The sequence below is a fragment of the Orycteropus afer genome, unplaced genomic scaffold (genome assembly GCF_000298275.1).
Source record: "Orycteropus afer afer isolate SDZICR_OR568_19922 unplaced genomic scaffold, OryAfe1.0 scaffold00005, whole genome shotgun sequence".
Lineage (NCBI taxonomy): Eukaryota > Metazoa > Chordata > Mammalia > Tubulidentata > Orycteropodidae > Orycteropus > Orycteropus afer.
In genome coordinates this window covers 8,728,363-8,755,953 of record NW_006921592.1, presented here as the reverse complement: position 1 = coordinate 8,755,953, position 27,591 = coordinate 8,728,363, and the positions used below count along the sequence as shown (strand labels likewise).

At 39.9% G+C, this 27,591-nt stretch overlaps 1 protein-coding gene across 1 annotated transcript in view; it reads right to left on the bottom strand.

Moving 5' to 3' along the window:
* The window catches only part of PCSK5 (proprotein convertase subtilisin/kexin type 5), a 600,269-nt gene that overhangs the window by 524,321 nt on the left and 48,357 nt on the right, over positions 1 to 27,591 (bottom strand). Inside the window, exon 2 of the mRNA XM_042780610.1 lies at positions 24,135 to 24,239. Coding sequence (XP_042636544.1) covers positions 24,135 to 24,239 — 105 coding nt within the window. The remainder of the gene's footprint in view (positions 1 to 24,134; positions 24,240 to 27,591) is intronic.

Sequence of the window (27,591 nt, the reverse complement as noted above, 5' to 3'; positions counted from 1 at the left end):
AAAAAAAAAAAAAAATCTGACCCATTACCATCTAGTAGATTCTGACTCAGAGACCCTAAAGGATAGAGTAGAACTATCCTCATAGGGCTTTCAAGGTTGCAATCCTTAAAGTTCAGTGGTTAAGTGTCCAACTGCTAAGTGGAAGGTTGGCAGTTCAAACCCATCAGCTGCTGGGATAGAGAAAGATGAGGCAGTTTGCTTCTATACAAATGTAGCCTTGGAAGCTCTATGGGGGCAGTTCTACTCTGACCTGTAGGGTCTTGGAATCGACTCAACAGCAATGGGTTTAAGAGCCTTGGTGATGCACTGGTTAAGAACTCAACTGTTAATCAAAAAGTTGGTGGTTTGATTCCACCAGCCACTCTGCAGGAGAAAGATTTGGCAGTCTACTTCTTTAAAAAGATTTACAACCTTGGAAATTCCATGGTATAATTCTACTACCAATTCATTAAAAGACCTTAAATTCCTTGGCTTTCCTTTGGAGCTTAAACAACTTTGTAGCAAGAGCATATTGTATCATTTCTGTGAAGGGTTACACCAGTCCCATGGTCTATGCCCTTACTTGGAGATAAGGCACCAGATGGAGTTAGAAGGCCTGGATGTTGGGCTCAATCACAAGGATTCTATTCAGTTCAGCAGCAACAAGAATGCAAGCGAATGTGCGGGTGAGGACCTTGTCTAACTGCCACTCAGTAACTAACTGGTGGAGTCAAGGACACTGCTAAGCCACACAGCTCTTTTTGTTTGATCGGGAAGAAGTAGTTCTTTGGCATTTTAACACATTCCCCCTTTCATTCTAACTGGTTGGGTATATATTTTAGTTTCCCTTACAGGCCAGTCAACTTGAAGCTTGGGGTTGAAGCAAGCTTTGTTCATCACTGAACAGGATGACTAGATATCCTTGTTTGATCAGGACAATGCAGTGCCTGTTGTTCTGATGTCATCTGCACTCTTTTCACTCTTGAAATTCTGCTAGATTACAATTTATTGTGAACCTTTTAGGGAACTGAGTTCCTAGAAGGCACTCAGGAAATAACTGTTGAATGTGAAGGAGCGAGAGCATGGCTGGAGCCCCAGGGATGCATGATATTCATCTCTGGCTGCCTTCTCTTCCATAAATATAATTTTGGAGAATAATAAATGAGCACGGCCCCGTGATATATAAAAGCTTAAACTGGCCTCTATATCAACCAGATTTATAATCTTTGGTATTTCAAATTCCCTCTTCCTCTTCTGTTGTCTATTCTTAATCATCCTGCATTTCCCCATGATCATATTCCCTCTTATTTTCCTAAATATTAGAATTAAGTTTTTTCTCTGATAGTTTCTCTCTATTGACTTTTTTCCATTTCCTTTTAATGACTAACTGTCTGCAGAGCCTTAGGCAATCACTCCTTAGGCCTCTAGATTATTGAGCTGAGCTGACCTCTGAATATTACAGAGTATTCATAGTCCTTCCCACCACTTTATTTCCCCTTCAATTCTCCACTTGTTCGAATGTGACAATTTCTCTGATTGATTAAGCCTAGAGTTTAAGAAATGTAGGTAAAAGCAGAAGAGGTGTCAAGAACATTTTTATTTTTACTTTATAACTGAAAAAGTCTGTTATTCCCTACTACCACCTTCATGTATACGGATTCACCTTATATATAGTCTTTCTGTTTCCCCCAGTTGCTATTGAGTCAACAATGGTGACCCTATGTATACCAAGGAGATCTGCATTCCATACCTACAGTTATTCCTATATATCTTTCTCCATAATGGACCAAAGGCAGATTATAAGCATTGACTTTGGTGTTGAGCATACAACTCTGAACCCTAGCTCCTCTCCAAACCAGCTGTGTACAGAAAGTTGCTGTGGTGTAGTGAATTATTTAATGTGGCCCTTCTAGCCATGATCCTTACAACTCCTACCAGATGACTAGGTGGGACTATGCAGCAAATGTCAGGTGCTTGCTGCCCAGCAAGGGACTTGAATACTTGTTAATGTAAATAAGGCACATGACATCATTATGGGGATAGTCATCTCACTGCTATCAAGTCATTTCTGACTCACAGCGACCCCCATGGGGTTTCTGAGGCTGTAAATCTTTACAGAAGTAGATCGTCCCGTCTTCCTTCCATGGAGCACTGGTGGGTTTGAATTGCTGACCCTCTGGTTAGCAGTCAAGTGCCTTATCCACTATGCCACCAAAGCTCCCACCTTATGGGGATGGAAACATGGAAACAAGGTGCATGGAATCCTAAAATGGGGATTGGTCAGTTTTGCTATCTCACAAGGCTTAAAATGAGCCATCCCAGAATAGGAAAGGGGAAATCTTGCTACCACCAAGAAAGAAGAGCCAGGAGTGGAGCACATCCTTTAGAGCTGAGATCCCTATGCTGGATCTCCCTGACCCAGAAGACAGAGAAAGAGCTGTAACACTTTGCTAAGATAGCGAGAGGCAGCAAGAAACAGCAGCAGAAAAACAGTGGCAGCAGATCCTGGTGGCAGAGACAGGCATAAGCGAGTGGTAGTTTTCTCAGCAAAAAAGCTGAGTGCCTTTGGGCAGGAACCTTACTGGTAGGGTGGGGTGCCTCCCTGGGCACCTATCAGTAGAGCTACAAGACCTTTGTAACACTTGTCCAAGCAGGGCAAAGGCCAGGCCAAAGGCTGAAAGCCAAAGAGAGGAGTGTCTATGGGCATGGCTAAGAGGAGGGTGTTCTAAACAAGGAACTGTATCCTGAGCAGTCCTGAACATGAATTGTAACCTGTTACTTTCCTAATGAGCCCTATAATTATGAGTATAGTCTGTAAGTCCTGTGTGGCCACTGCAACAAATTATTGAACCCAGCAGAGAAGTAAAGAGTGTGCTGAGAGAGACAGTTGGTATCAGAATTGGTAAAAACGTTGGAGGGTGGTGGCATGTCTTACTTTCACCACAATAGGCACCAGCCTTGGGCTGTTGATGTGGATCTTGACCTTTCTCCCCACTTGTGAAGTTACAGAAGGTCAGCTGCCACCCTCATGCCTTTTTTTACAGTTGCTTATTCTGTGCCATATAGAGTGTGATTACACTCATCTCAGAGGGCTTTGGAAGGTTTAAATGAATTAACACAAGTAAAGCACTTTAGAATTATGCCAGTCCCATAATGATCATTCAACAAAAGGCAGCTACTTTCATTATGAAACCTTTAACCATATCTTATATATCCTATTTCTCCCCTTCTTTCAACATACCGCTATACACAGTTGGCTCCCAATAAATGATCTTTTAAGTTAAATGTTTATTGCTGCAAATGAGTCCACAGTTGCATAGTTGACTCCCATAAGGACTCTTCAGCTTCACCTGGCAAAAACCTCAGTTTACGCCATAGCCACAGAGTTGGCCCCAAGCCCAGTCACTACCTGGATGTGTACAACTGCTGTGCATGGGGCACTGGGCAAGAAGTTAACTTAGGGAGTGCGAATTTTTCTCCAATCAAGGCTGGGGAGTAGAATATAAAATTGCATGAGTAGTATATGGTGGCTCAGAAGCATTGTCTTTTAACAAGAACAAAATATTCTGTAATCTCATATATATGATACCTCAACTCATGCAAGATGAAGTCCAAATTCTTCAGTATTGAGTAAGTTGTCCTTCATGACCTAGTTCCTGGGGACTCTTCCCCTAATACTCCTCACCCTACATGTCCTCCCCATCCTATGCCCACATCATACACACACACCCTTAAGATCAAACCTAAATGAAATGTGGCCTAAATAATGCCATTCTCTGTCATATATCTGAAACTTCTGCCAATCTTTCCCCTTAGAATATTCTTGTACCACTTCGATTCTCTTCTCCACAGACAAACTTCTACTCCTTAAAGGGTTGGCTAAAGGGCCTCCTTTCCTCTGGGAATATATTCCAGATTCCCCAATTATACACTTTCCTCAATGCTCCCTCTGTAACATGGGCATATTTCCTACAGAGGACTAACTACAGAATGGTTAATTCCATGTCTGTCAAATTCCACATCTATCTGCTTTTTAAACTGCTAACTCCTTTTGGGCAAAATGCAGAGTACATGAGGTAGTGTTGTCTGATTGAAGGAATGAGTGAATATACTGCTTTAAAGTATATAAAGGAGCTCTGGTAGCATAGTGGCTAAGGCACTTGACTGCTAACCAGAAGGCTGGCGGTTCAAACCCACCAGCCACTCCTCGGAAGGAAGGTTGGGCAATCCTACTTCCGTAGTGATACTGCCTCGGAAACCCAAGGAGGGGTCGCTATGAGTCGGGGCCGACTCGACGGCAAACAACAACAACAACAACTGCTTTAAAGTGTCTTCTACATTACCTCTGTAACCTTTGGGAGCTCTGGTAGCATAGTGGCTAAGACACTTGCCTGCTAACCAGAAGGCTGGCGGTTCAAACCCACCAGCCACTCCTCGGAAGGAAGTTGGGCAATCCTACTTCCGTAGTGATACTGCCTCGGAAACCCAAGGAGGGGTCGCTATGAGTCAGGGCCGACTCACGGCACATAACAACAACAACAACAACAACTGTAACCTTTACACTACTAAAAGCTTTCAACTATTATCAATTCTTAATCATACAGAAGGAAACTTAGGCTCAGAAAGTTAAATCATTGCTCAAATCCCCAAGTTAGAGATAGAATTAATGCTTCTTATTGGGAGCTCTGGTGGCACAGTACCAAAGGCATTTGACTGCTAACCAGAAGGCTGGCAATTCAAACCCACCAGCCACTCCTCGAAAGGAAGGCTGGGCAATCTACTTCTGTAGAGATACCCCTCAGAAACCTGAAGAGGGTCGCTATGAGTTGAATTGGCTCCATGGCAGTGAGTTGGGGTTTTTGATTTTTTATTCCAAATCAAGGGCCTATAGTCCTCTATGGGAAGAAACGTCCATGTGCATTATCTCATCTAATCTCCAAAACAACCCTGCAAGAGGGAGGAAACTAAGGCCCAGAAAGTCAAAAGCTCATGAATCACATATAACCAGTGGGCTGGGTTCCAGAATACAGGTCTTAGGCCCCTAAAACTCATGCCCTCCGTCTGAACCATGCTTTCTCCAAGCTGCCCAGTCCATGGTTATGAACTTTCTCATGGATACTTGGAAAACAGGATTTCTTCCAGTTGTTGCTAAGTATATAGAGTCAAATGTCCTAATAAGCTAACTTCTTCATTCTTAACCCTCGAACTCCAATCTATTCCAACTGGGATAGGAACCAGTGAATGTCACATCCAAAGGCCTCATTGAGCCTGGAACGGGTCAAAGGCTGAAAGTGTCCTAGGCCTGTTTCAGGGGATTTTTTCTCATACAAGTTAAAACTAAGTAAGTTTGCCCCAAAGTAGACCTTAAATCTTACTGTTGCCAATGCATTATTTTTGCATAATCCTTTTGAGTTTACAAAGCAGTTTGAAATCTCATTTGCGCTTCATAACAATCCAGTTCGACAGGGCAGATACTGTTGCTCCTACTAAACGACTACACACAGCTAGAACAGGACAAATCAGAGACACGGCACTTAGGGCTCCAAGTCCATTGCTCTTTTCTCTACTCACAAACAATCACTTTTGGGTGAGAGAGGAGAATCTATTTGCTCATCTCTGGATCCTTGCTACAACACTAAATGAGAATAGGATCTATCGAAACAGAATCTCCTAAAGGAAACAGTTGTTCCATACAGCTACTGGAAAGAAACCACACTCTAGCCCTGTTGCTGTTATGTGCCTTCGAGTCGGATCCGACTCATAGTGACCCCTCCTTGGGTTTCCGAGGAGGTATCACTATGGGAAGTAGATTGCCCAACCTTCCTTCCGAGGAGTAGCTGGGGGATTTTTAACGCCAGCCTTCTGGTTAGGAGTCAAGTGCCTTAGGCACTATGCTATATCCATTCCTACATGATTTTAATTAGAAAGCCAGACTATTAAAACCAAGACATTCTCATCTTCTCTTCTTGTCCAACAGGAAATGTTAATATTAAACTACAGTGTGTTTAAATAAGATTTTAAATTAGAAAAATACATTTGTAAAAATTATTAAAAAGAAAAGAAAAGAAAAACTGCTAGATAGATGCACAGGCTAGAACCCATGAGGCAGATCTTAACAAACCAGCTAAATAGGAGGATTCCAGGTTCTGTCGCAACCACTCTTCAGCCTCACTGTTAGAGGAGCTCTGGTAGCACAGTGCTTAAGGCATTTGACTGCTAACCAGAAGGCTGGCAGTTCAAACCCACCAGCCACTCCTCGGAAGGAAGGTTGGCAATCTACTTCCGTAGTGATACTGCCTTGGAAACCCCGGGGGGGTTGCTATGAGTCGGGTCCGACTCAATGGCACATAACAGCAACAACATTAGAGCCTCCATTGAGAGACTAGATTCTGATTCTCAACAGATGGTGGCCAAAATCCTAAAATGCTGTTTTTGTTAGAAAATAGCAATAAAGATTTTTTTTCCTAGCAATAATTTCTGACTCTTTGGTAAACTCGTAAGTCATCAAGTGTAGAAAATTAAGGGAAGAGTCACTAATTTGCTATTTATTGTAACAACACTGCCTGGTATTTAAACAGCACATTCCATTCTGTGATCTCCAAGAATGTTACAATCTTTTGCACTAAAACAGATGGAGAAACTAAGGCAGGCAAGACCACCCACATAGTCACCCTGAGCTGCAAAGAGCAGAAGCCATCTCACTGATCACCTTCTGCCAGGACTCAGTCAGGATCTGGTTTAAAATATGGCATAATAACAAGAATGTAGGCTCACCTAACACCAGGCTCACATCTTTAAAAAGGTGGGTGTATAGCAAACCCTATGAAACCAACATTCTCTCTTCCCCTGGTTTATAACCTGAGAAACAGGGCTATGGCTGTGTCAGCAGGGCACTACTATCTGAGTAGCATTCTAAGGGCTTAGCAAGGACCTCCAATGAATTTCTCCAGTGCTTAAAATGTCATCCTTCATACTTTATCCCTTAAACTTCAATTTCTGCCAAATTGCAAAGACTCTGTGAAGAAATAATACTTTAATCTATTATTGGCTTTTTATAACTTATTGTGGCTCAGAAAGTCTGTGTGAGAAGTGCTTAGGAAGAGAATATGAGGATGTTGAGAACAAAAAGGAGGTAAATAAATGGAAGAGACTGAATGAGAGACTGAGAGAGGGACACAAAGAGCAAGATATTACCAGAAAAAAAGTGGGCCTGTTTTGTAATCCTGCCCAGATTCTATGATATGTTATCTTCCTTTCTAATTGGTGTCAGGCAGTAGTGCTTTCTAGCTAGAGCTCTGTGGTGGTTAAGTTTGTGTGTCGACTTGGCTGAACCTGGTTGAGTGGCTGGCCAGCTTGATGTAGTATTCCCCATGATGGGACTGGTAAACTCCATGGTGGAATGTATTGGAGCAGCTGAGTAGCTGCTTTAGGAATGTGGTCTGTTTCCTGTATATAAGAAGCAACTTTGGGAATGGTCTCTAGCTTATGGCATGCTTGAACCCTGCATGCAGCCATGTCGTTGTTCAGCAGCCTGCCATGCTCTGCCGACCTTGGGACTTTTAATGGACTTGAATTCATGGCCTACCATGTGGTTTGGTAACATCGGGACTGTGCTGTTTTATTTGCTGACCATAGGCTTGTCAGCCTCAGTAGCAAGCAGCTGTCTGAGTGAAGAGATGCCTCTAGCTTCAGTGGGCCCGGAGCAAGAGGCAGAGCTGAGGCCCAAGGTCAGGGGCTTTCACGTAGCCCCTAGAGCCTAGCACTTGGAACTCAGACTTCTTGCCTCCCAAACTGTAAGAGAATAAATTCCTATTTGTCCAAGCATCCCATTTTTGATATAGTCCTCTCAGAGTGGCACAAGGTAACCAGAACAGGCTCTAATATCCCCATGCAGTTTGTACCTTAACTTACACATGACTCTTTCCATAAGTTTTATAGATTTTGTGGGAAGTTAAATTTGAGTCCCTCCATTTGACCAAGAATCTAGAATTAATTCAAAGAAAACTGGAATATAAATACATCTGTCAGATGTGTGATGAGATATTAAAAGCCCACCTAGAAGCTATGCTGGCATTATATGGAAGTGGTCAAGGGCATGCATGAGTTTTGCAATATAACCGATCTGGACTGGTTGTCTAGTTCAGTACCTTACTAGCCCTGTGGCCTTGGCTAGGTTTCCTAATCTCGTGGTTCTATAAAATGAGGGTAATAAGGCCTATCCCACAAGTTATCGACAGGATTAAATTAGATAACAACATACATGAAGAATTTAGTAAAGGGCTGAGACAGAGTACAGGCTTATGCTGAGAATTACTAAGTATGGCAAAGCCAGAACTCAAATGTATGTTAACCAGAAGGTAACAAGGCAACTCTAACACATTCATTCATATTGCTGCCAAAGGTCTGACAGTAGCTGGTATGAATGACTGAAGAGTTAAATGGGAAATTGTAGTACTTACTAACTGTGCCTTGATCAAGTTAATTAGCATCTCAGGGCCTTTGTTTCTCGTCTGTAAAATGGGTAGACTAATAGCAGCTATGTCTTAGGGTTATCAAGCACATTAAATGATTTGAGGTAAAAAAAATGCATTCTCAGCAGGGGTGCTATTGCCCCCAAGGGGATAAAAATTGGTTTCAGGGAGAGAGAGAAAAATGGTTTGTGGCCCTCACAAGCTCACCCTATCTGACTAAATCGTATTCCTTATTATTCAATTTCTCTCATTATGGAGAAATTTAAGTTACATTTGATTTGATTTTCCTCCTTAGGCAGACAATAATAAGGAAAAACAGTTGAGGAACACTGAGTTAACATTATATAAAACACTTATAGCAGAGTCTAATACATACTAAGCATCTAAGAAGTAGTTATTATTATTTTATTCTCATTCATAGTGGTATCCTGGCTCTAATTTAAGATTTTATAACTGCAATTAACTGGAAGCTACAGTTTAAAACTAAAGTTTCAGTGTCTTCAGCTGTTTAAAATTACTTGTATCATTAAAAATGACTTGCAAGTATGTGTGTTGGTGGGAGGGGGTTTAAAAAGTGGGAGAAGAGAAGCTGATTTTTCAGCCATGCCTGGCAGTTCCATTCTAAAGTAATGTTAATCAATTTTAACTGCTACATTTTATACTCCTACCTTTTATCTTTGGCAGAGAGAAGAAAAACAAATACAAGAGAGAGCACTGTTTAGTGAAAACAGCAAGTTCTTGTAACCTCTCTGAACTCAGTTTCCAGGAAAGAAGTGCATGTACTTTCTCCAAAGGTTTGTCCAGAACATCAAATGACAGAATGGTAGTGAGGGGCAGATCCCAGTACCTAGCCAATGGTAGGTACTTGACGAATACTAGCTTTCCCTTCAAATGATATATTTTGAATTATTATGAACCATAAAAATGGAGATTTTCATTAGCACACAGTTAATATTTAATGCAGAACCTAAAAAATTTCCAAAGTATTTTTAAAGAAAAAAAAAAAGATCTATAAGGAAAGAAACACAGTTCTTGATTCTTTTATTATTATTATTGTATAAAAGATGGTTGGGTGGCACAAAACATAAGCCCTTGACTACTAGCAGAAAAGCTGGCAGCTTGAATCTACTCAGAGATGTTTTGGAAGACAGGCCTGGCTATCTGCTTCCAAAAGATCACAGCCTTGGAAATTCTATGGAGTAATTTTATTCTGCACACACAGGGTTGCCGTGAGTCAGAATCAACTCAGCAGTAACTAATAACAACAACAAAATATCAGAGATATATTTGCCATTTCTACATTATTCACATGGACAATTCAGTCACATTAAGTAACTGTGTTCATCGTGTTTTGTAACTGTCACCATTATCCATTTCCAAATTTTTCCCTTAACAGCAGCTTAGTGTCCCCATTCAGACAGGACGTACGAACAATAGCTCAAGGATGTGTAGACAATCACTACAGAGTAAAATCTTCGTGTGCTTTACCACAATTTTCCTTTCTCTTTGGGAAGCACTGCATGCACCCAGCTTTCCAAAGAGAAAGTCTTAAAGCAATAGAGTAAGATAACTTTTAAGATCATGCACCCCGTGTGCTGGCCTGATTTGGTTGGTGGAGGCTTCTGTGGCATAGGCACACATTTCTCCTTGGTTTTCAGGAGGTCTGAATCCACTTGATCCATGCATGCAGCCAAACTCCCACTTCACTCTCATTAATAGTGACATTTGGGAGAGCCAAGTATTTTAAATGTAACAAATTACCATTGTAACAGCTGCAATCATGACTAAATTTGATCTCTGAAAGAAGCCAAGGCACTGTAACTCAATAACTTTGTAACAAAGCTATCGTTATAATAAGGATAAAGTACCACAGTGTTTCCCTGGGCGCATCATCAGCTTTCTCTAATAAGATGAGTGGGAGAGGGAGATACTCAAGGATGCATTTCCCTTCCATCCCAGGAGGTTCCCTAACCAATTTATGTGCTTGTAAATCCACAAACAGCATGAAAGTTTACAAACACAAAAGCAGATTATTGATAGTATTTAACTGTTAAAAGTGACTGATGAACACAATTGAAACAATAATATCCCTACAAAGAAAAATGTTTCCCTGATGATAATCTCCTAAACCACATACAAACTTAGCATAACTAAAAAACAGGCCTGCTTCTAGAAACAAAATGCCAAGTATGTTTGTAAAGTCACTTGGTTTTGCAATGTTTCCATGTACGTTTAGCTGCACAAAGAATCACCAATTGTTAACCTATTCAGTCTGAGAATATCCTTTTATTTCTATTTTATCAGTTTAACACCTCCCAGTGTCAATGCTAAACACAGTTTCTCATGGTAACACCTTTTCCTTCTTGATTCTTAGTTCAAAGTCCTAATTACTGCTTTAAGGCATAAAGAGGGGAGGGAAGCTACCCCACAGGACCTCACTGAATCTGATATGTACAACTGCATCTCTACTCTTATGATAGTGACAAAACCACAGACTAATCTTTTTTTCCTTTACTAAAGTCTGCTTATTCTGGGAGAGGGAGAAAAATGGTTTGTGGCTCTCACAAGCTCACCCTATCTGACTAAATCGTATTCCATTCTGACTTAACAATTTCCAAAATATGGGAATTTGATAGATACGTAATGCATTCTTGTTGAATAATTAAATGAGTAAATGAATAAAGTAAGTACCTTTTTTGCTATCTCCAATACCATTAAAAGTATACATACCATAGGCATGTAAATGTTGTTGGGAGTTGAGTCTTCCCTCAATTCATGGCAACTCCATGCACAGTGGAGCAAAATGGTGCTCCTGCCCTATCATCCTCATTGGTTATAGACATTGTGATCCATGTTGGATCCATGTTGGATCATGCTGGATTTTCATTGGCTAAGGAACTCTGGTGGCATGCTAACCAGAAGGGTGGTGGTTCAAACGGCTCTGGTAGCATAGTGCCTAAGGCACTTGACTGCTAACCGGAAGGCTGGCAGTTCAAACCCACCATCCACTCCTCGGAAGGAAGATGGGGCAATCTACTTCTGTAGTGATACTGCCTCGGAAACCCAAGGAGGGGTCACTGTGAGTCGGGTGTGACTCGACAGCACATAACAACAACAATTTTCTTCTTGTCCATCTTAGTCTACAAGTTCCATTGAAACCTATGCAGCATCAGAGCAAAGGGTGAGCCCCCACTGACAGATGGGTGGTGGCTGTGTCTGCAGTGCATTGGCCAGTAATTGAATCTAGGTCTCAGCAAAAAAGACGGAGACCTTCAGTGAGATGTACTGACACAGCGGCTACAATAGTAGGCTCACACATAGTAACAACTGTAAGGATGGTTCAGGAGTGAGCAACATTTTGCTCTGTTGTACATGAGGTTCTGTTATTCACAAGTTAGAACTGACTTGATGGCACCTGACAACAAAAACTCTTGCATGGAAAGGCAAGAATTCTACCACTGAGTCATCAAATGCTCCCATATGCATATAAATAAAACTACCAAATTGTTTCTGCTTTCACAGAAAATGCACAAAGCAAGAAGAGACAAGCAGGTTTCTTCCCACTGGGTACCTTGCCAGAGCAGCGGCTTCTCGCATTTGGCACCAGATGCCTGGCCAAAACAAAGCTACAATCCAACAGTGAAATCCCTCCCCTCATTGGCGTCTCAGCTAACTAAACCCTGCATCAACCTAATTTACAGTGAAGTGACTTGAACTGGTATGACCACTGCCACATAACAACCTGGTGAAATATTTATTGATGGTTGCTATTGCTTCATGGAGCTTGTACTTCCTTCATTATCCCTGTTCCACAATCTTACTTTTCTTGCTTCTTTACAATCAACTTACCACCAATACCTGTATTCCTCTGTATTCAGACCGTAAGGGCGGATTATACATACTCATTTCTCAGGAGACTGGAAAACTAAAATCTGTGTCCTGCCCAGGAAAGAATATTGCTCCAAATCCTCTTGAAAAAAATCACCCATGAGAAAGACAATTTAGATCATGGAATTCAAACAGTTAGTGATTTTTTTTTCCCCTCAGGTTCCAGAGTCAAAATGCAAAATGGAATATACTAAGTATTGTTGGCCTGGATTTTACAAGCTGGAGATTTCATAGGAATAAAATAACTGAACAATCCATATCCCTAGCAACTTCTGATTGTGCATTTGTATTTTATTTAGTAATAACTGGGAGGATTTACAAATAAACATCAAAGCAGGAGAACGCAAATCCACCTCATGTTATTGACATTAGTTGCTGTTGAAGCCAGTTCTAACTCACAGCAACCCTATGTACAATAGAAGGGAACACTGCCTGGTCCTGCACCATCCTCACAGTCATTGCTATGCTTGAGCCCATCTTTGCAGCCACTGTGTCAATCTGTCTCATTGAGGGTCTTTCCCTTTTTCATTCACCCTCCACTTTACCAAGCATGATATCCTTCTCTAGGGACTAGTACCCAGATTCTTAGTTCAAAGTCCTAATTACTGCTTTAAGGCATAAAGAGGGGAAGGAAGCTACCCCAACATGACCAAAGTACGAGGGACAAATTCTGGCCATCCTCCCTTCTAAGGAGAATTCTGGCTGTACTTGTTCAAAAACAGATTTGTTCGTTCTTCTGGCAGTCCACCGTATTTTCAATATTCTTTGCCAACACCACAGTTCAAATGCATCAATTCTTCTTCTGTCTTCCTTATTCATTGTCCAGCTTTCATATGCTTATGAGGCTATTGAAAATACCATTTCCTGGGTCAGGGGAACCTTAGTCTTCAAAGTGACATTTTGCTCTTTAACTCTTTAAAGAGGTCTTTTGCAGCAGATTTGCCCAGTGCAATATGTCATTTGATTTCTTGACTGCTGCTTCCATAGGCTTTGATTATGGGTCCAAGTAAAATAAAATTCTTGACAACTCAATCATTTCTCCTTTTATCATGATGTTGCTTATTAGTCCAGTCATGAGGATTTTTGTTTTCTTTATGTTGAGGTGTAATCCGTACTACAGATTATAGTCTTTGATCTTTATCAGTAAGTGTTTCAAGTCATCTTCACTTTCAGCAAGCAAGGTTGTGTTGTCTATGCCTTTCTCAGGTTGTCAATAAGCCTTCCTCCAATCCTGATGCAGCATTACTCTTCCTATAGTCTAGCTTCCCGGAGTACGTGCTCAGATTTAATAAGTATGGTGAAAGGATACAACCCTGATGCACATCTTTCCTGATTTTAAACAATGCAGCTCTGGTTAGTATTTGACTGCTAACCAAAAGGCTGGTGGTTCAAATCCACCAGCCACTCCTCAGAAGAAAGGTTGGGCAAACTACTTCTGTAGTGATACCACCTCAAAAACCCACAGAGGGGTCACTATGAGTCAGATCCTACTTGACAACAGTGCGTTTTCCTTTTCAAGTATACCTTTGTTCTGTTCGAATAATTGCCTCTTGGTCTATGTACAGGTGAGCATAATTTAATGATCTGGAATTCCCATCCTTCTTGATGTTATCCATAATGTATTATGATCCATACAATTGAGTGTCCTTGTATAGTCAATAAAACACAATGCCTAAGGCATTTGACTGCTAACCAGAAAGCTGGAGGTTCAAACTCACCAGCCACTCCTCGGAAGGAAGATTGGGCAATCTACTTCGGTAGTGATATGGCCTCAGAAACCCAAGGAGGGGTCGCTATGAGTCAGATCTGACTTGATAGCAGTGTATTGGTTTTTTTTAATTTTTTTTATTTTTTTTGGTTTAAACATATTTCTGGTATTCTTCTGCTTTCTGCCAAGATCCATCTTACATTAGCAATGATACCCCTCATTCCATGTCCTTTTCTGAATATGGCTTGAATTTCTGGCAGTTCTCTGTCAATGTACTGCAAACACTTTTTAAATTATTTTCAACAAAATTCACTCATAGCAGCCTCAAAACAAATGCCATTCACTTTGCAGCAGCTTTAGTCATAATCACCAAAAACCAAAACAACCCTAAAAATTTGCTCCAATTGGTGAATGGAAAAACAAAATGTGGTACATCCATATAATCTAATACTACTCAGCAATAAAAAAGAATAAGCTATTGATACAACCTTATGGATGAATCCCAAATGCACACACTATGCTAAGGGAAATAATCCAAACTCAAAAAATATTATATTATAATATAATATTATTATATTAATATTCACATGCCATTCTAGAAAAGGGAAAACTATAGGGACAGAAAACGGGTCAGTAGTAGGCAGAGCCTTGGGTACGGAAGCAGTTGCCTGCCTATAAAGGAATCTAGGGGAATGTCTGGGGGTAATGGGACTTTTCTATATCTTGATTATGGTGATGGCTACACAAACTGTATACATTTGTCAAAACTCACAGAACTGTACACTAAGAAGGGTAAATTATAACTTAATTTATTTTTTTTTTAAAAAAATATATACCAGTCAAATAAAACCGACTGCCTCTGGAGGGAGACAACTCACTGAAAAGGGTGTTGAGGGAAACTTGTGAGGTGATGGTAATACTATTTTACAGGGAGTCAGGCTACATAAGTGTATGCATTTGCCTAAACTTAAAGACATGTAAGACTTTTAAATTTCATTGTATGGAAAATTTACACCAACAAGAAACAATATGCAAGCAAATATTGTATGCTGTTTGCATTCTGAAAACATGCTGATGCATTTAGGGAGAAGTGAACTGATATCTGCAATTGCCTCTGAAATGCCTCAAAAACTAAGATGGATCAATGGGTGGATGGACAGAGGCAGAAAAGGGAAAAAAAAGTATGTAAAATGTTAGTGACAGAATCTAGTTGGTAAGTAGACGAAAGTTCACTTTTTCAGTTTTGCTGTATGTTTGAAAATTTTAACAAAATGTTGGGAAAATCAATTCTGAAGAACTAAAATATATACTTAATACAAAGGTTTTTAAAGGATTTTTTAAAATTGTATACACCAGTAACTCTTAAAAAAATATGGGATATCATTTTCTCTAGTGGGATAGTCTTTCTCGTCAAATGTGGTGGTTAAGTTTGTGTGTCAACTTGGCTGGGCCTGATTGAGTGGCTGGGCAGCTGGTGGTAGTTATTCCCCATGGTAAGACTGGTACTCACCTCCATGGTGGGATCTGCCACAAGCAGCTTTAGGGATGTGTTTTGCTTCCCGTATGTAAGTAGCAGCTTTGGGAATGGTCTCTAGCTTATGGCATGCTTGAACCCTGCATGTAGCCGTGTTGTTGTTCAGCAGCCTGCCATGCTTGGGACTTTCAATAGACTTAAATTAATGGCCTGCATGTGGTTTGGTAACATCGGAACTGTGTCATTTTACTTGTCCACCTTGGGCTTGTTAGCCTCAGCAGGCAATAGCTGCCTGAGTGAAGAGATGCCTCTAGCTTCAGTGGGCTGGGAGCAAGAGGTAGAGCTGAAGCCCAAGATCAAGGGTCTTTCACACAGCCCCTAGAGCCTGGCACTTTGAACTTGGACTTAAAGCCTCCAAACTGTAAGAGAATAAACTCCTATTTTTAAAAGCCATCCCATTTGTGGTATATTCCTGTCAGAGTGGCAGTAGGTAACCAGAACGTCAAATAACATTTTTTAGACTCAAAGCTTGTAAATGATTCCATAAATGCATAGCGTTCCTGTCTCTTCACAGGTTTTGCTCAGCTACAAACTTGAATGAGACACACGAGTCTGATCTCAGGACTCCACTTATCCATTGATTCTAAGAGAAAACCAACTCTTACAAAATGTGTTTGTAATTTCCTGCCACTGTATTAATTTACAATGCAAGGTGCTGAAACTGATACACAGGGGAAAACGGTCTCTAAATTTTAATCCCAATGTTCCCCAAATACTGTGAATTCTGAGCCATAGAGTCATGAAACTGAAAAACACTAGCTTTATGTACTGGTGATTCATTGTGTTATCTTCACTTAAGTCTACACTTGGAACCTTTGCCCTCTTAGGGCAATTCTACAGTCTTAGATGTGGTGCCAGGCTGGACTTCTGACCCTGTTCCTATCAGTTAATACTAACCACTGGTTGGAACTTATGCCTATGGAGTTAAAACTTTCTCCATATGAAGGGACAGTGCTACCACTACAGTGTTTGTAAAAATTCATAAAAGTACAAATCCTTAAATTGTGTTGCTCTGTCTATACTCATCCAATCTTGACAACTAACAGCTCACCAGAAGGCTGCTACATAGATGTTTAAAATGCTCTTACTGTGGCAGCTTCCAGAAGGGTAGCTGTAGTAGCACCCCCTCAGTATCACTCACTCACACACACACACACACACACACACATATCTATTACAGAGGTTGAAGGGTTAGGTATACAGAGCCTGCCAAATCACGTGTGAGAAAGCTTGCTTAATTTCACCAATAAGTTAAGAAAGAATGTCCACACCAGTGACAACTTTCACTAACACTGTGTTCCCTCAGGACACCATTTTGACAAGGTACTTGAGAGAAAAGTAACATATGAGAAACACATCTGAATGAGAACGCAAAAATGGCACAAAGTTCAAATTTTCACTATTAAAAATAGAATCACTTACAAATATGCTGCATATATATCTGTTTTATTTCTGGCCTCTATTTCCCACACCCACCCTCCTCTCCACCAATACCAGCACCACTACCACCACCACTCTTCCTAATATATTTCTAATTTCTCATATACACAAGGCAGGGCTTTTTAAAAATTTATTTTATGTTGTCATTGTTATTTTAGAAGGCATTCCATTTTGCAAAGAACCACATAAAATATTTAATTCTTTAGAAGGAATTCTATTAAGTACAAAGTCTTCTGCTCGGAGCCGCCTTCCTCTGGAACTTCATGAACATCAGTAATACTTACTGTTCTCATTATCATACCCTTGTATCAGTGAGAGAGACGTCCTGGGACAATATAGAAGCAATGTGACTTGTTCCTCATTTATCATGTGCATAGCTGAGTGGGTCTATTTCCGTCTCAAGATTAACCAGGTTAATCTCAAGTTTATTTGCAAAATCAGCTCTTTCAAACAAAACAGTATCTAGGGGAGAGAGCTGATTATGCTAAGAAATATTTTAAGTGCTGTGGAGAGAGATAGAAGGAGGAGGTTTAGAAGGAAACTAGAACACAGAATACAAAAAGGGTACATCTGATAGGCAGTGTGGATAGTGATAGTAAAATCACAAGCAACATTGATTAGAGATGGTAATTAATGGTTCAGAATAAACATTAGAAAATATCTAGTCTACTCCATAATTTTACAAGTGAAATAAACCCAATGAGGAGTGACATGCTAATAGCAACTCTGAGTTAATAGCAAAGCTGAGACCAGAATCCAAATACACACAATTTAGTCCAAGTCTGCACAACTTTTGCTATACTATCACTCCACCTGGCCACACTCATATCTACAATAATATGTGTAGTTGTTAGTTGCTGTCAAGTCAATACCAACTCATGGAGACCCCATGTGTTTCAGAGTAGAACTGTGCTCCATACTGTTTTTATGGTTATGATCTTTTAGAAGCACACTGCCAAGCCTCTCTTTCACGACATCTCTGAGTGGGTTCAAACCAGTCTTTCAATTAGCAGCCATGAGCTTAACACCATACAGAGAGCCTGTGATAAGTCACCATAAAATGAAATAAGAGAAAATTATGGCTCCTGGCTTTATTATTGTCCATAAAAATTTTTTTCCCTGTAAAAATTAGTGCTAAAATGTCATTCATTCACTAATTCATAGATTTAAAGTCTCTTATGTATCAGACATTGTTCTAGATCATGGGAATACCATAGTTAAGAAGATACATGGGATCTTGCCCCCACTGAGCTTACATCCTGGAAGAAAAAAAACTAACAACAACCAAACAAAGAAACAACATAGTGTCAGATTTAGATAGGTACCATAGAGGACATGATTATGTTGAATCCACATAGTAAGTGGATGGATGAGGTTAAGGAACCACTTTAGTAAAGGTGATCAGGAAAGGTATTTCAAAGGAGGTACATTTGATAATGGAAGAAGAAGAAGACATCAATCATGCAAAGACCAAAGGAAGTATATTCCAGGCAAAGGAAATAATGGAAAAAGCTCAGTATGTATTGAGGGGAGAAAAAAAGAGGTCAATGTGATGAGCTGAGTGTGGTGAGCAAGGGAGAGAGGTTTCAAAGACCAGTTCAGGGAGGTAAGATGAAATCAGATTATGATTTTCAAACAATCAATAAGAAAATTTTGGATTTTATTCCAAGGGTAGTGGGAAGCCAGTAAAAACTTCATCTGTTTATATCTTAAAAAGCTTACTCCCAGTGGAGAATGCTCATAGGAAAACAAGAGTGCAAGTGGAGGCAACTGGTATGGTCCAGATCAAAGATGATGTGGCATGAACCAGAATGGAAGCAGCACAGGGAAGGAAAGTGAATTTTAGTGGTGGAACCAATAGGATCTCTTGATGGTATGCTATGGTGGCATGAGGGGAAAGAGGACAATCAAGAATGACTGCTCAACAAGCAGACATCTAGGTGCAATGATGGTCTCTCTTCATCCAGAGAAAAGAAGAATGAAGAAAACCAAAGGCACGTGGAAACAATTAGTCCAAGCAACTGGTACACCATGCAATCCTCAGCCTACACAATTATGAGACCAGAAGAACTAGATGGTGCCTGACTACCACTGTCAACCACTTGGAGGGGGATCTCTGAAGGAGGTCCTGGATAGAGTGGGAGAATAATGTGGAACAAAACCCAAAATCAAAAAAAAAAAAAAAAAAAGGACCAGGTTTGCTGGTCTGATAGAGCCTGATGGAACCACTGAGACTATGGCCCCTAGTTGTCCTTTAGGTCTGGAATTGAGCCCACCCCTTTGGCTTCCTATCCATGATTACACAAGCACAGCTTCTTCTTTTTCTCATTTGATTTTATTATAAAGGTTCTGCTGCCTCACCTCTTATCTTTTCCAATACTTTTTATATCTTCAAATCTATTAAAGGCCTGTCTGTCCAGAGTAGAATCACCTTTGGGGTCAAGGATGGACACCTCTTCCAACTTGTTTCTTCCTAAAGTTTATCTTCAGTCAACCTGACTCATTATGTGGATATGTGTGACTGCATCTCAGTTGTGAAAAAATAGCCATATAATATTATTAATCATATAATCACAGCCTCCTTAGAATTAGAGTTGATTTAGTTGTACCTCTTTCCTTTCCACTGTACTCCTAAAAGAAATTTTTTTTTAGATCTGTTTCAGCATGTCCAGTGATAGGGAGTTCACTACTGGACAAGACAAATGTTTCCATTTTCAAAGAAACTTAACTTGTTGAGTCATAATCAGTTTGCCTATAACTTCTCCTACTGGGTCTAATTTCACCTTTGAGATCTATAAAACCAGTTGTCTTGAAATGATTCCGACTCATGGCAACCCCATTGTGTATCAGAGTAGAACTGTGCTCCATAAAGTTTTCAATGGCTGATTTTTTGGAAGTAGATTGCCAGCCCTTCTTCCCAGGTGCTGCTGGGTGAACTGGAACCTCCAACCTTTTGGTTAGCATCTGAGCATGTTAACCATTTGCATCACCCAGGGATTCCACCAAACTTACACATGGAAGTAAAGTGACTTCAACATAACATAACATAAGCCCACTACCATCGAGTCAATTCTGACTCATAGCACTCTTTAAAAAGGGTCTGCAAAAAAGAGGGAGACCCTTAATGAGATAGATTGACACAGTGGTTGCAACAATGGGTTCGAATATAGCAACAATTGTGAGGAAGGTGCAGGACTGGGCAGCGTTTTGTTCTGTTGTACATAGCGTCCCTCTGAGTAGGAAATGACTCGATGGCACCTAATAGCAAACAGTTTCAGAGGTCATCCTCCTGCTAACTAGAAACTAGTGGAATAAAACAGCCACCTAGTTTATGAGTCATTAGAATCACAGAGTATTATAAACATAAGAGACTCGTATTATGTAGGAATTCCTGGGTGGTGTAAATGGTAACATACTTGGCTGCTAATTGAAAGGCTAGAGATATGAGTCCATGCAGAAGTACCTCCAAGGAAGGGCCTGGAGATCTACTTTTGAAAAGTTAGCCACTGAAAATACTGTGGAGCCAGTTCTCTGACACATATGGGCTCACCATAAGTTGGATCCAACTGGAAGGCAACTGGTTCCAGCTTTCCCTTTATTGAGAAGGTGATGATCAGAGTTAATATTATCAGTAATGAAGTAAATAAGTCAACATCATGTGCTTCCTGATGGCATGCACCGAACAAGGACACATCCTACGCTGATGTTCTTGCCAAACCTGAATCTAATCATGAGGAAAGAGACACACCCAACTGACCTGTACTCTTCAAAAATTTGAGTTAATGGAAAGAAAAAAAATAAGAAAAAGAAGACAGAAGGAAGTATTGCAGATTAAGGAGCTTTGGAAGACATGACAAATAAAACTTGTCTTTTACCTTGCCTAGGTAAAGAAAATTGACAAAATGTGAACAAAGTCTGTACATTAGACAATAATATTAAATCACTGCCATCTGATTTTCATTATTGTATACAGGCAATCTATTTCTGTAGTGATACCACCTTGAAAACCCAAAGATCAGACTCGACAGCAGTGAGTTTGGTTTTTTTCTTTTTTTTTTTTTGCCTATGGTTTGGTAACTTGTTTAAATACACAGTGAAGTCTACAGTTTGCTCTTAAATTTTCAGGAAAAACTTATAACTTATAAACATGTATCTATATATGTATAAGGGAACTCTGGTGGCATAGTGCCTAAGGCATTTGACGCTAACCAGAAGGCTGGTGGTTCAAACCCACCAGCCACTCCTCGGAAGGAAGATTAGGCAATCTATTTCCTTAGAGATACTGCCTCAGAAGCCCAAGGAGGGGTTGCAATGAGTTGGATACGACTCAAGAGCAGTGAGTTTGTTTTTTTTTTTTTAAATACACATATATTTATATATGTGTATTTAAATACACATGTATATTTTTTTTAAAATATACATAAGGAACCCTGGTGGTGTAATAGTTATGTGCTCAGCTGCTAACCAAAAGGTTGTTGGTTCAAACTGACCCAATGGCTCCGCAGGAGAAAGACCTGGCGATCTGCTTTCATGAAAACTACAGCCAAGAACACCCAATGGGGCAGTTCTACTCTATCATGAGGTCACTATGAGTAAGCATTGACTCAATGGCACTCCACTACTACAACAACAACATACACATGTGATTGCATATGTGTGTGTATACATATACATATAAACATGTGTATTATATGTCTATGAACACATATGTATATATGTATACCCACACAGAGAAAAAGAATGCTAAAGCATGGTAACTTGTTAAATTTGGGAAAATCTGGGAAGAATATATAGGAATTCTCTGTAACATTTTTGTAACAACTCTGCTATAAACAAAGAGTTTTTAAAATTAAAAAATCGATCAGGTATGTCTATGCAAAAAAAAAAAAAAAATCTTTTTGAGGAAGAAGCTGGAGAAGGAGGAATGTAGTAGAACCCCTTCCCTCTCCTTCACTTTCCTCCCCAACACTGAGAAACACTGTAAACTCTAAATATTCTCAGATCCTTCAGAGTGCCTATCATAGACCTCAACAGAGAGCTCCCTTGAACTATATCACTGAACCCTCAGCATCTAATACAGGGCCTTGTGTATATATATATATATATATATATATATATATATACACACACACACACACACACACACACACACACACACTAGGAGATCAAGAAATGGTTAATGAATGTATGCAATATAAGTATAATCTGAAATAAATTGTAGGCAAATCACAATTTGTGGCACTCCATCTGAATAGGTAAGAGAATTATGGCCCTTCTGTATAACTGGCTGGGTGGGAAAGACAGCTAGGAAGCATTAAAAAGGAGAATAAGATAGGTCCGAGCTCTGGGCATCCTTTTTATTGAGGGGAAAAGGGAACTAAGCATACATACACTTGGGTGCCGGCCTAAAATGGCTTAGCGAATCCGGTCTGTGTGAGGAAAAGGCACACATCTGACATACTATGTGTCCCAGCATTCAAGGTCTCTATTAGATCACACACACGCTATTTGATGCACTGAAAAAAGAACAAATGAACACCTAGCTGCCCCCAAGTTAAGACCAAGCACTGAAATAGCAGCACATCAGTAAACTCTTCATCAGGAAAACAATACCTCATTACATTCTGTTCTTACTTCCTAAACTAACATGTACTTGGTTTTTCAAATTTACATTGACCATGGATGTGAGGTTTGAAATTAGAATCATTTTAATTACCTAAGTTCAAGAAAGCTTCAGAAAAGTTGTTTGATAGATGAAAAATGTGACTTTACTTCAAAAACGGAGCTAATTTAAAAATGCCCCAATAGATTGTTTTTTCGGAAACATTCAGTGCTGAATAGAAATGAAAGAAAAGAAAATGTGACCCACAGGCCACCAAAGCTAAAGCATTAGGGAATGTTCCTCTATACCACAAAAAACTGAGACCTAGAAGAAAGGTACTCTTTCAATCCACCAAGTCACACTTTCAAAATCATTAACACTGTGCTGTAACATGCTAGGAAAAAAACTAAATGTGGCAAGCCATGGCATATAACAGAGAGCAGGACTCCAAACAGAAAGCCTGATTTGCATATTAATTTTTGCTTTAATAAGAATAGAGTTTTTGAGGAATCTCTAGCTGAGCTTGCTAAGCTCACTGCTAAGGACTTGTTCACAGTTTATTTAAAATAAACTCAAACAGCAAACCCAAATCATAATGAAAAACAACCATCCTAATCAATAAATAATGGGCAAGGAATCCACAGAGGAACTGCAACAAGTTGGGGCAGCTGCTCTGTCTTCCTGTTTACTCAACACCTCTCAGAGGCCAATTAAATGCCTGTCAGAGTCAATCCCTTCCTCAAACTTAATAAGGATAGATATTGTCTAACTTGCCCTCAGACATCTTAGTTGCTGGCTATTAGTTTCTTTTCCTTGTGTCCTTCACCCTCCCTAACTTCCTGTCTCCCATTTCAAAGCTGCCTTCCATCTTTAAAATGTAGTGGGAAACCTGGGCTTACCACACCTACTTGTAGATTCATGCCAGGGTATGCTGTCTGTACAACTCAAAAGAACTTGGAGCAAAGACAATATATAAGAAAGAAATACGATGGGCCCCAGAAGGCAGGCTGCCATACAGCAGCCCTGAAAAGCAAGAGCCTACTTCTATTCTTCTACTTGTACTTAGTATCCTACCAGTTCCAGACACCGTCTAGTGCTCAGGAGCCCAAAGACATCGCTCTACTAATGCCACCTAAAATAATCATGCTTCATTGTGACCCTTCCCACTAGGAAGCTCAGAACCTGAGATCTGTATGTAAATAATTAGATATGGAATTCTTAACACTAAATCAATCTCAGTCTCTCTTCCTCTCTCTCCATTTTTCCATAAGAACTCATCCCTATGGATATCCCTGGGATCTACACTACAATTGGGATGATAATGGTACGTCAGTAAAAACCAAGCCACATCTATTCCTTGCCTAAAGATGAAGCAAAGACACTACAACAAAGAACAGTATGATACTCTAGAAATTTGAACCTTTGTGCTGGTCATCATTGCCCAGTGTAATATTACCAATGAAAAATGCAGAAGCTTTGCCTCTTGGTCCCCACCCAACTGGTTCTTCTTACCTTTGGTTCCATTGAAATGAAACTGTGGGTTCCTCTGCTTGAGAGAACTGACCTTTTAATCGTCCTGCTATGGTAGAAGTGGTAGTAGTCCTTCAGGGCCCCGATCTGACAGAGCAGAGTAGAAAGGAAAGAGAAAAAAGAGACATTAATGCATGAAAAAGTCTTCTGTTTTCCTGTTTTTCATTAAAATAAAAACATAAAACCAAAAAGGTCCATAAATTATGCAGTTGCCTGCTGAGCTTAAATGTTACTTGAAACTTGGTGATCACTTTTCAAAAGATGGACATGGGATATGAAATGGAGTGTCCTTGAGGCAATGACTGCGGAACTCAAGATTATAATGGGTAGCTTAGTCTGGCCATATCTCCTTTTTAATGTTTAATTTATATGCAGCATTTTAAGTAATTCTATAGCAATTTATATACAAATGTGGGGAAGGGAAAAAAAAAAATCAAATAGCTATGTTGTTATTAAAACACATTGCCATTTTGTTTGCTCCCAGAAATGTACAATGAAGTACCTTGTTAGATTATTTATATCATTAATTTGAAATAAGTCTTAAGCAGGAGATCATTCACAAAGATAACTTTACTCTGTTTCCTGACTTCAGTAAATAGTATAAATATACAGCCTTCATTCATTTCAAAACAAAATGTGAAACTGGCAATTTCTAAAATAAGACTAAGACCCCACATAGGTATAGCAACTAAGCTTTCTGTGTGAAAACAGTTCAATACACTGTATCTTACTGATTTCTTTAACATTTTAGTCTTTTTCCTTACACATTCCTTCCCTTAGTTAAAAAGTTAGGTCTGTTTAACATAGGTTTCCAAGTAAGTTCTTGCCCACTTTTGGGAAAACAAAGCAGCAAAATCTAGAATCTGCACCACATGATAGAAACTGAATCAAACAAATAACTGGACTTTGGGATAGTTAGTTTTTCAGATCACTGCAGTTCTCAAATTCCATCCTTTGACAATGAGACTTTACTTGGTTTGGGTAAATGTATCAAACGGCTATTTTTCCAGAACACCACAGCTCTGCTCTAGAAGAATGATGGTCACAGGACGTTTTGTAATTGGGCAATTCAAAATTTGGGCTTTCCTAATTTTAAAAAGAAGAGGTAATTGGATCAGCTTAATTTTTCCAGCAAAAAGATTTAGGTTTAATTTCTTCTTTTCATTGCATTCTCAATTATCATCCTACCCTTTCTAATAAAGATGATCAACCCAATTTCTATCCTAATTAGGAATCATCTCCTCACTGAGGCTTTATGCTCTAATTGAGTGTTTCATAATCAGTTAGATTTGAAAGAAAGTTTCAAGTCTGTTATCCATTTTTTATTATTATTACTATGGATACTGACTGACCCACATGGGGAGCTCTGGTGGCATAGTGCCTAACGCATTTGACTGCTAACCAGAAGGCTGGAAGTTCAAACCCACCAGCTGCTCCTTGGACGGAAAGTTGGGCAATCTACTTCTGTAGTGATACCACCTCGGAAACCCAAGGAGGAGTCGCTATGAGTTGGAACTGACTTGACAGCAGTGAGTTTGTTTTTTGGTTTGCTGACCCACGCAATAGAAGAAATTCTGGGTGTGAGGGCCGCAGAAACCTCTCGTCTCGCTGACCCGGACTCTGAAGCAGTAGCAAAAAATGAGGAAAAGGTATAGATGCTGGCACTAGTCAAGAGTAATTCCAGGGGGGATTTATAGGCTGGCTTTAAGATTCTAGAATCAGGAGGGGCCCTGTATCCTTCACAAGAAGTTTAGAGTTTCCATCTTATGTAGCTTTTGTCAAGAGCATCCCTTGGGAGCTTGTAGAATTCTATTTTCTCAGAACATAGAATCTTGGAGGAAGCACCTTACAGACAGCCCTTCACTAATGTGAAAATGTTAGTGTGTTTAAGATCATGTCTCCAAAAACAGCAAACTCACTGCTGTTTAGTCAATTCAACTCATAGTGACCCCTCCTTGAGTTTGCCAGGTGGTATCTCTATGGAAGTAGATTGCCCAATCTTCCTTCTGGTGGTTGGAGGGTTTGAACCATCAGCCTTCTGGTTAGCAGTCAAATGCCTTAGGCACCACACCACCAGAGCTCCCAAGATCAAACTCCTTGATTATGGAAATGAGTGAACTCAGGTCAACTATTAACCCAAACTGTGCATGAAATTTGTTCTAAAGACATATGTGGATCCTTTGTGGCCTCATAGGTATAGGCTGCAATTCCAGCCAAATGTAATGAACAGGGAGCTAGAAAACAAAATCATAGTTCTAATTTATGAGGCATTGGTATTTCAGTGGTAGAATTCTACCCTTATATGCAGGAGACCTCAGTTCAATTCCCAGCCAATGTACCTCAAGCACATCTGTCGGCAGAGGCTGGTGTGTTGCTGTGATGCTGAACAGGTTTCAGCAGAGCTTCCTGACTAAGAGGCACTAGAAAGAAAAGCCTGGTGATCTACTTCTGAAAATCAGCCAATGAAAACCCTATGGATCACAAAGGTCCAACTGGCAACTGATCATGGTGACTGCACAGGACTAGGCAGCATTTCATTCCATTGAGTGCGGGGTCACTGTGAGTAGAGAGCAAACTCCTTCCCTGGCAGCTAACCACAACAATGCTCCCTACTTGCAGCACCTTCCCTATCTTCACACTCTCTTCCTTGATTCCTCTTCCTCCTCCTTTATGTTTCACCTAAGGATGTCTCCTTAATTTCCCAGATCATCTCAGGTTCCTTTATTATATCATCTCATAGAATCACAAGAACATTTACCCATAATTACATCTTGATTAGTGCAATTATTTCTTTAATGTCTTTGACCCCACCTGACTGCATGTTTCATTGAAGCAGGAACTTATCTGCTTTCTCTTACCAATTAATTTGCAGCTCCTAGATGTGGATTCTAAGAAAAGGATGCTAAATGAATGTTATAAAAATCCAAATCCATGAAAAACTAAAATTACACACATTCAAGCTATACGTAGTTTGAAATCTCTAATGTGAGTATCACAGAACTATCAAATGAAGGCTAATTTCAGCAAAATAGTCTAATTCTCCCTCATTTGAAATGCCAACTCTGCCAGGGTTATGGTTCTGAAGGTTACAAGTTAAGAAATCTCCCTCTCTGTGTGTGTATATATATATATTTTTTTCTTTTTTATAAGATAACAGCACTAAGGAATAGTACTGCATCAGTTCAATTACTCTGCCTCATTAAAAAGAAATAATACATTATCTCCCAGGAATACATATATATATGTATAAAAACCAAACCAAACTCACTGCCATTGAGTCGCTTACAACTCACAATGACCCCTCCTTGGGTTTCTAAGGCAGTATCTCTACGGAAGTAGATTGCCCAGTCTTCCTTCCAAGGAGTGACTGGCGGGTTTGAACTGCCAGCCTTCCGTTTAGCAGTCAAATGCCTTAGGCACTATGCCACCAGAGCTCACT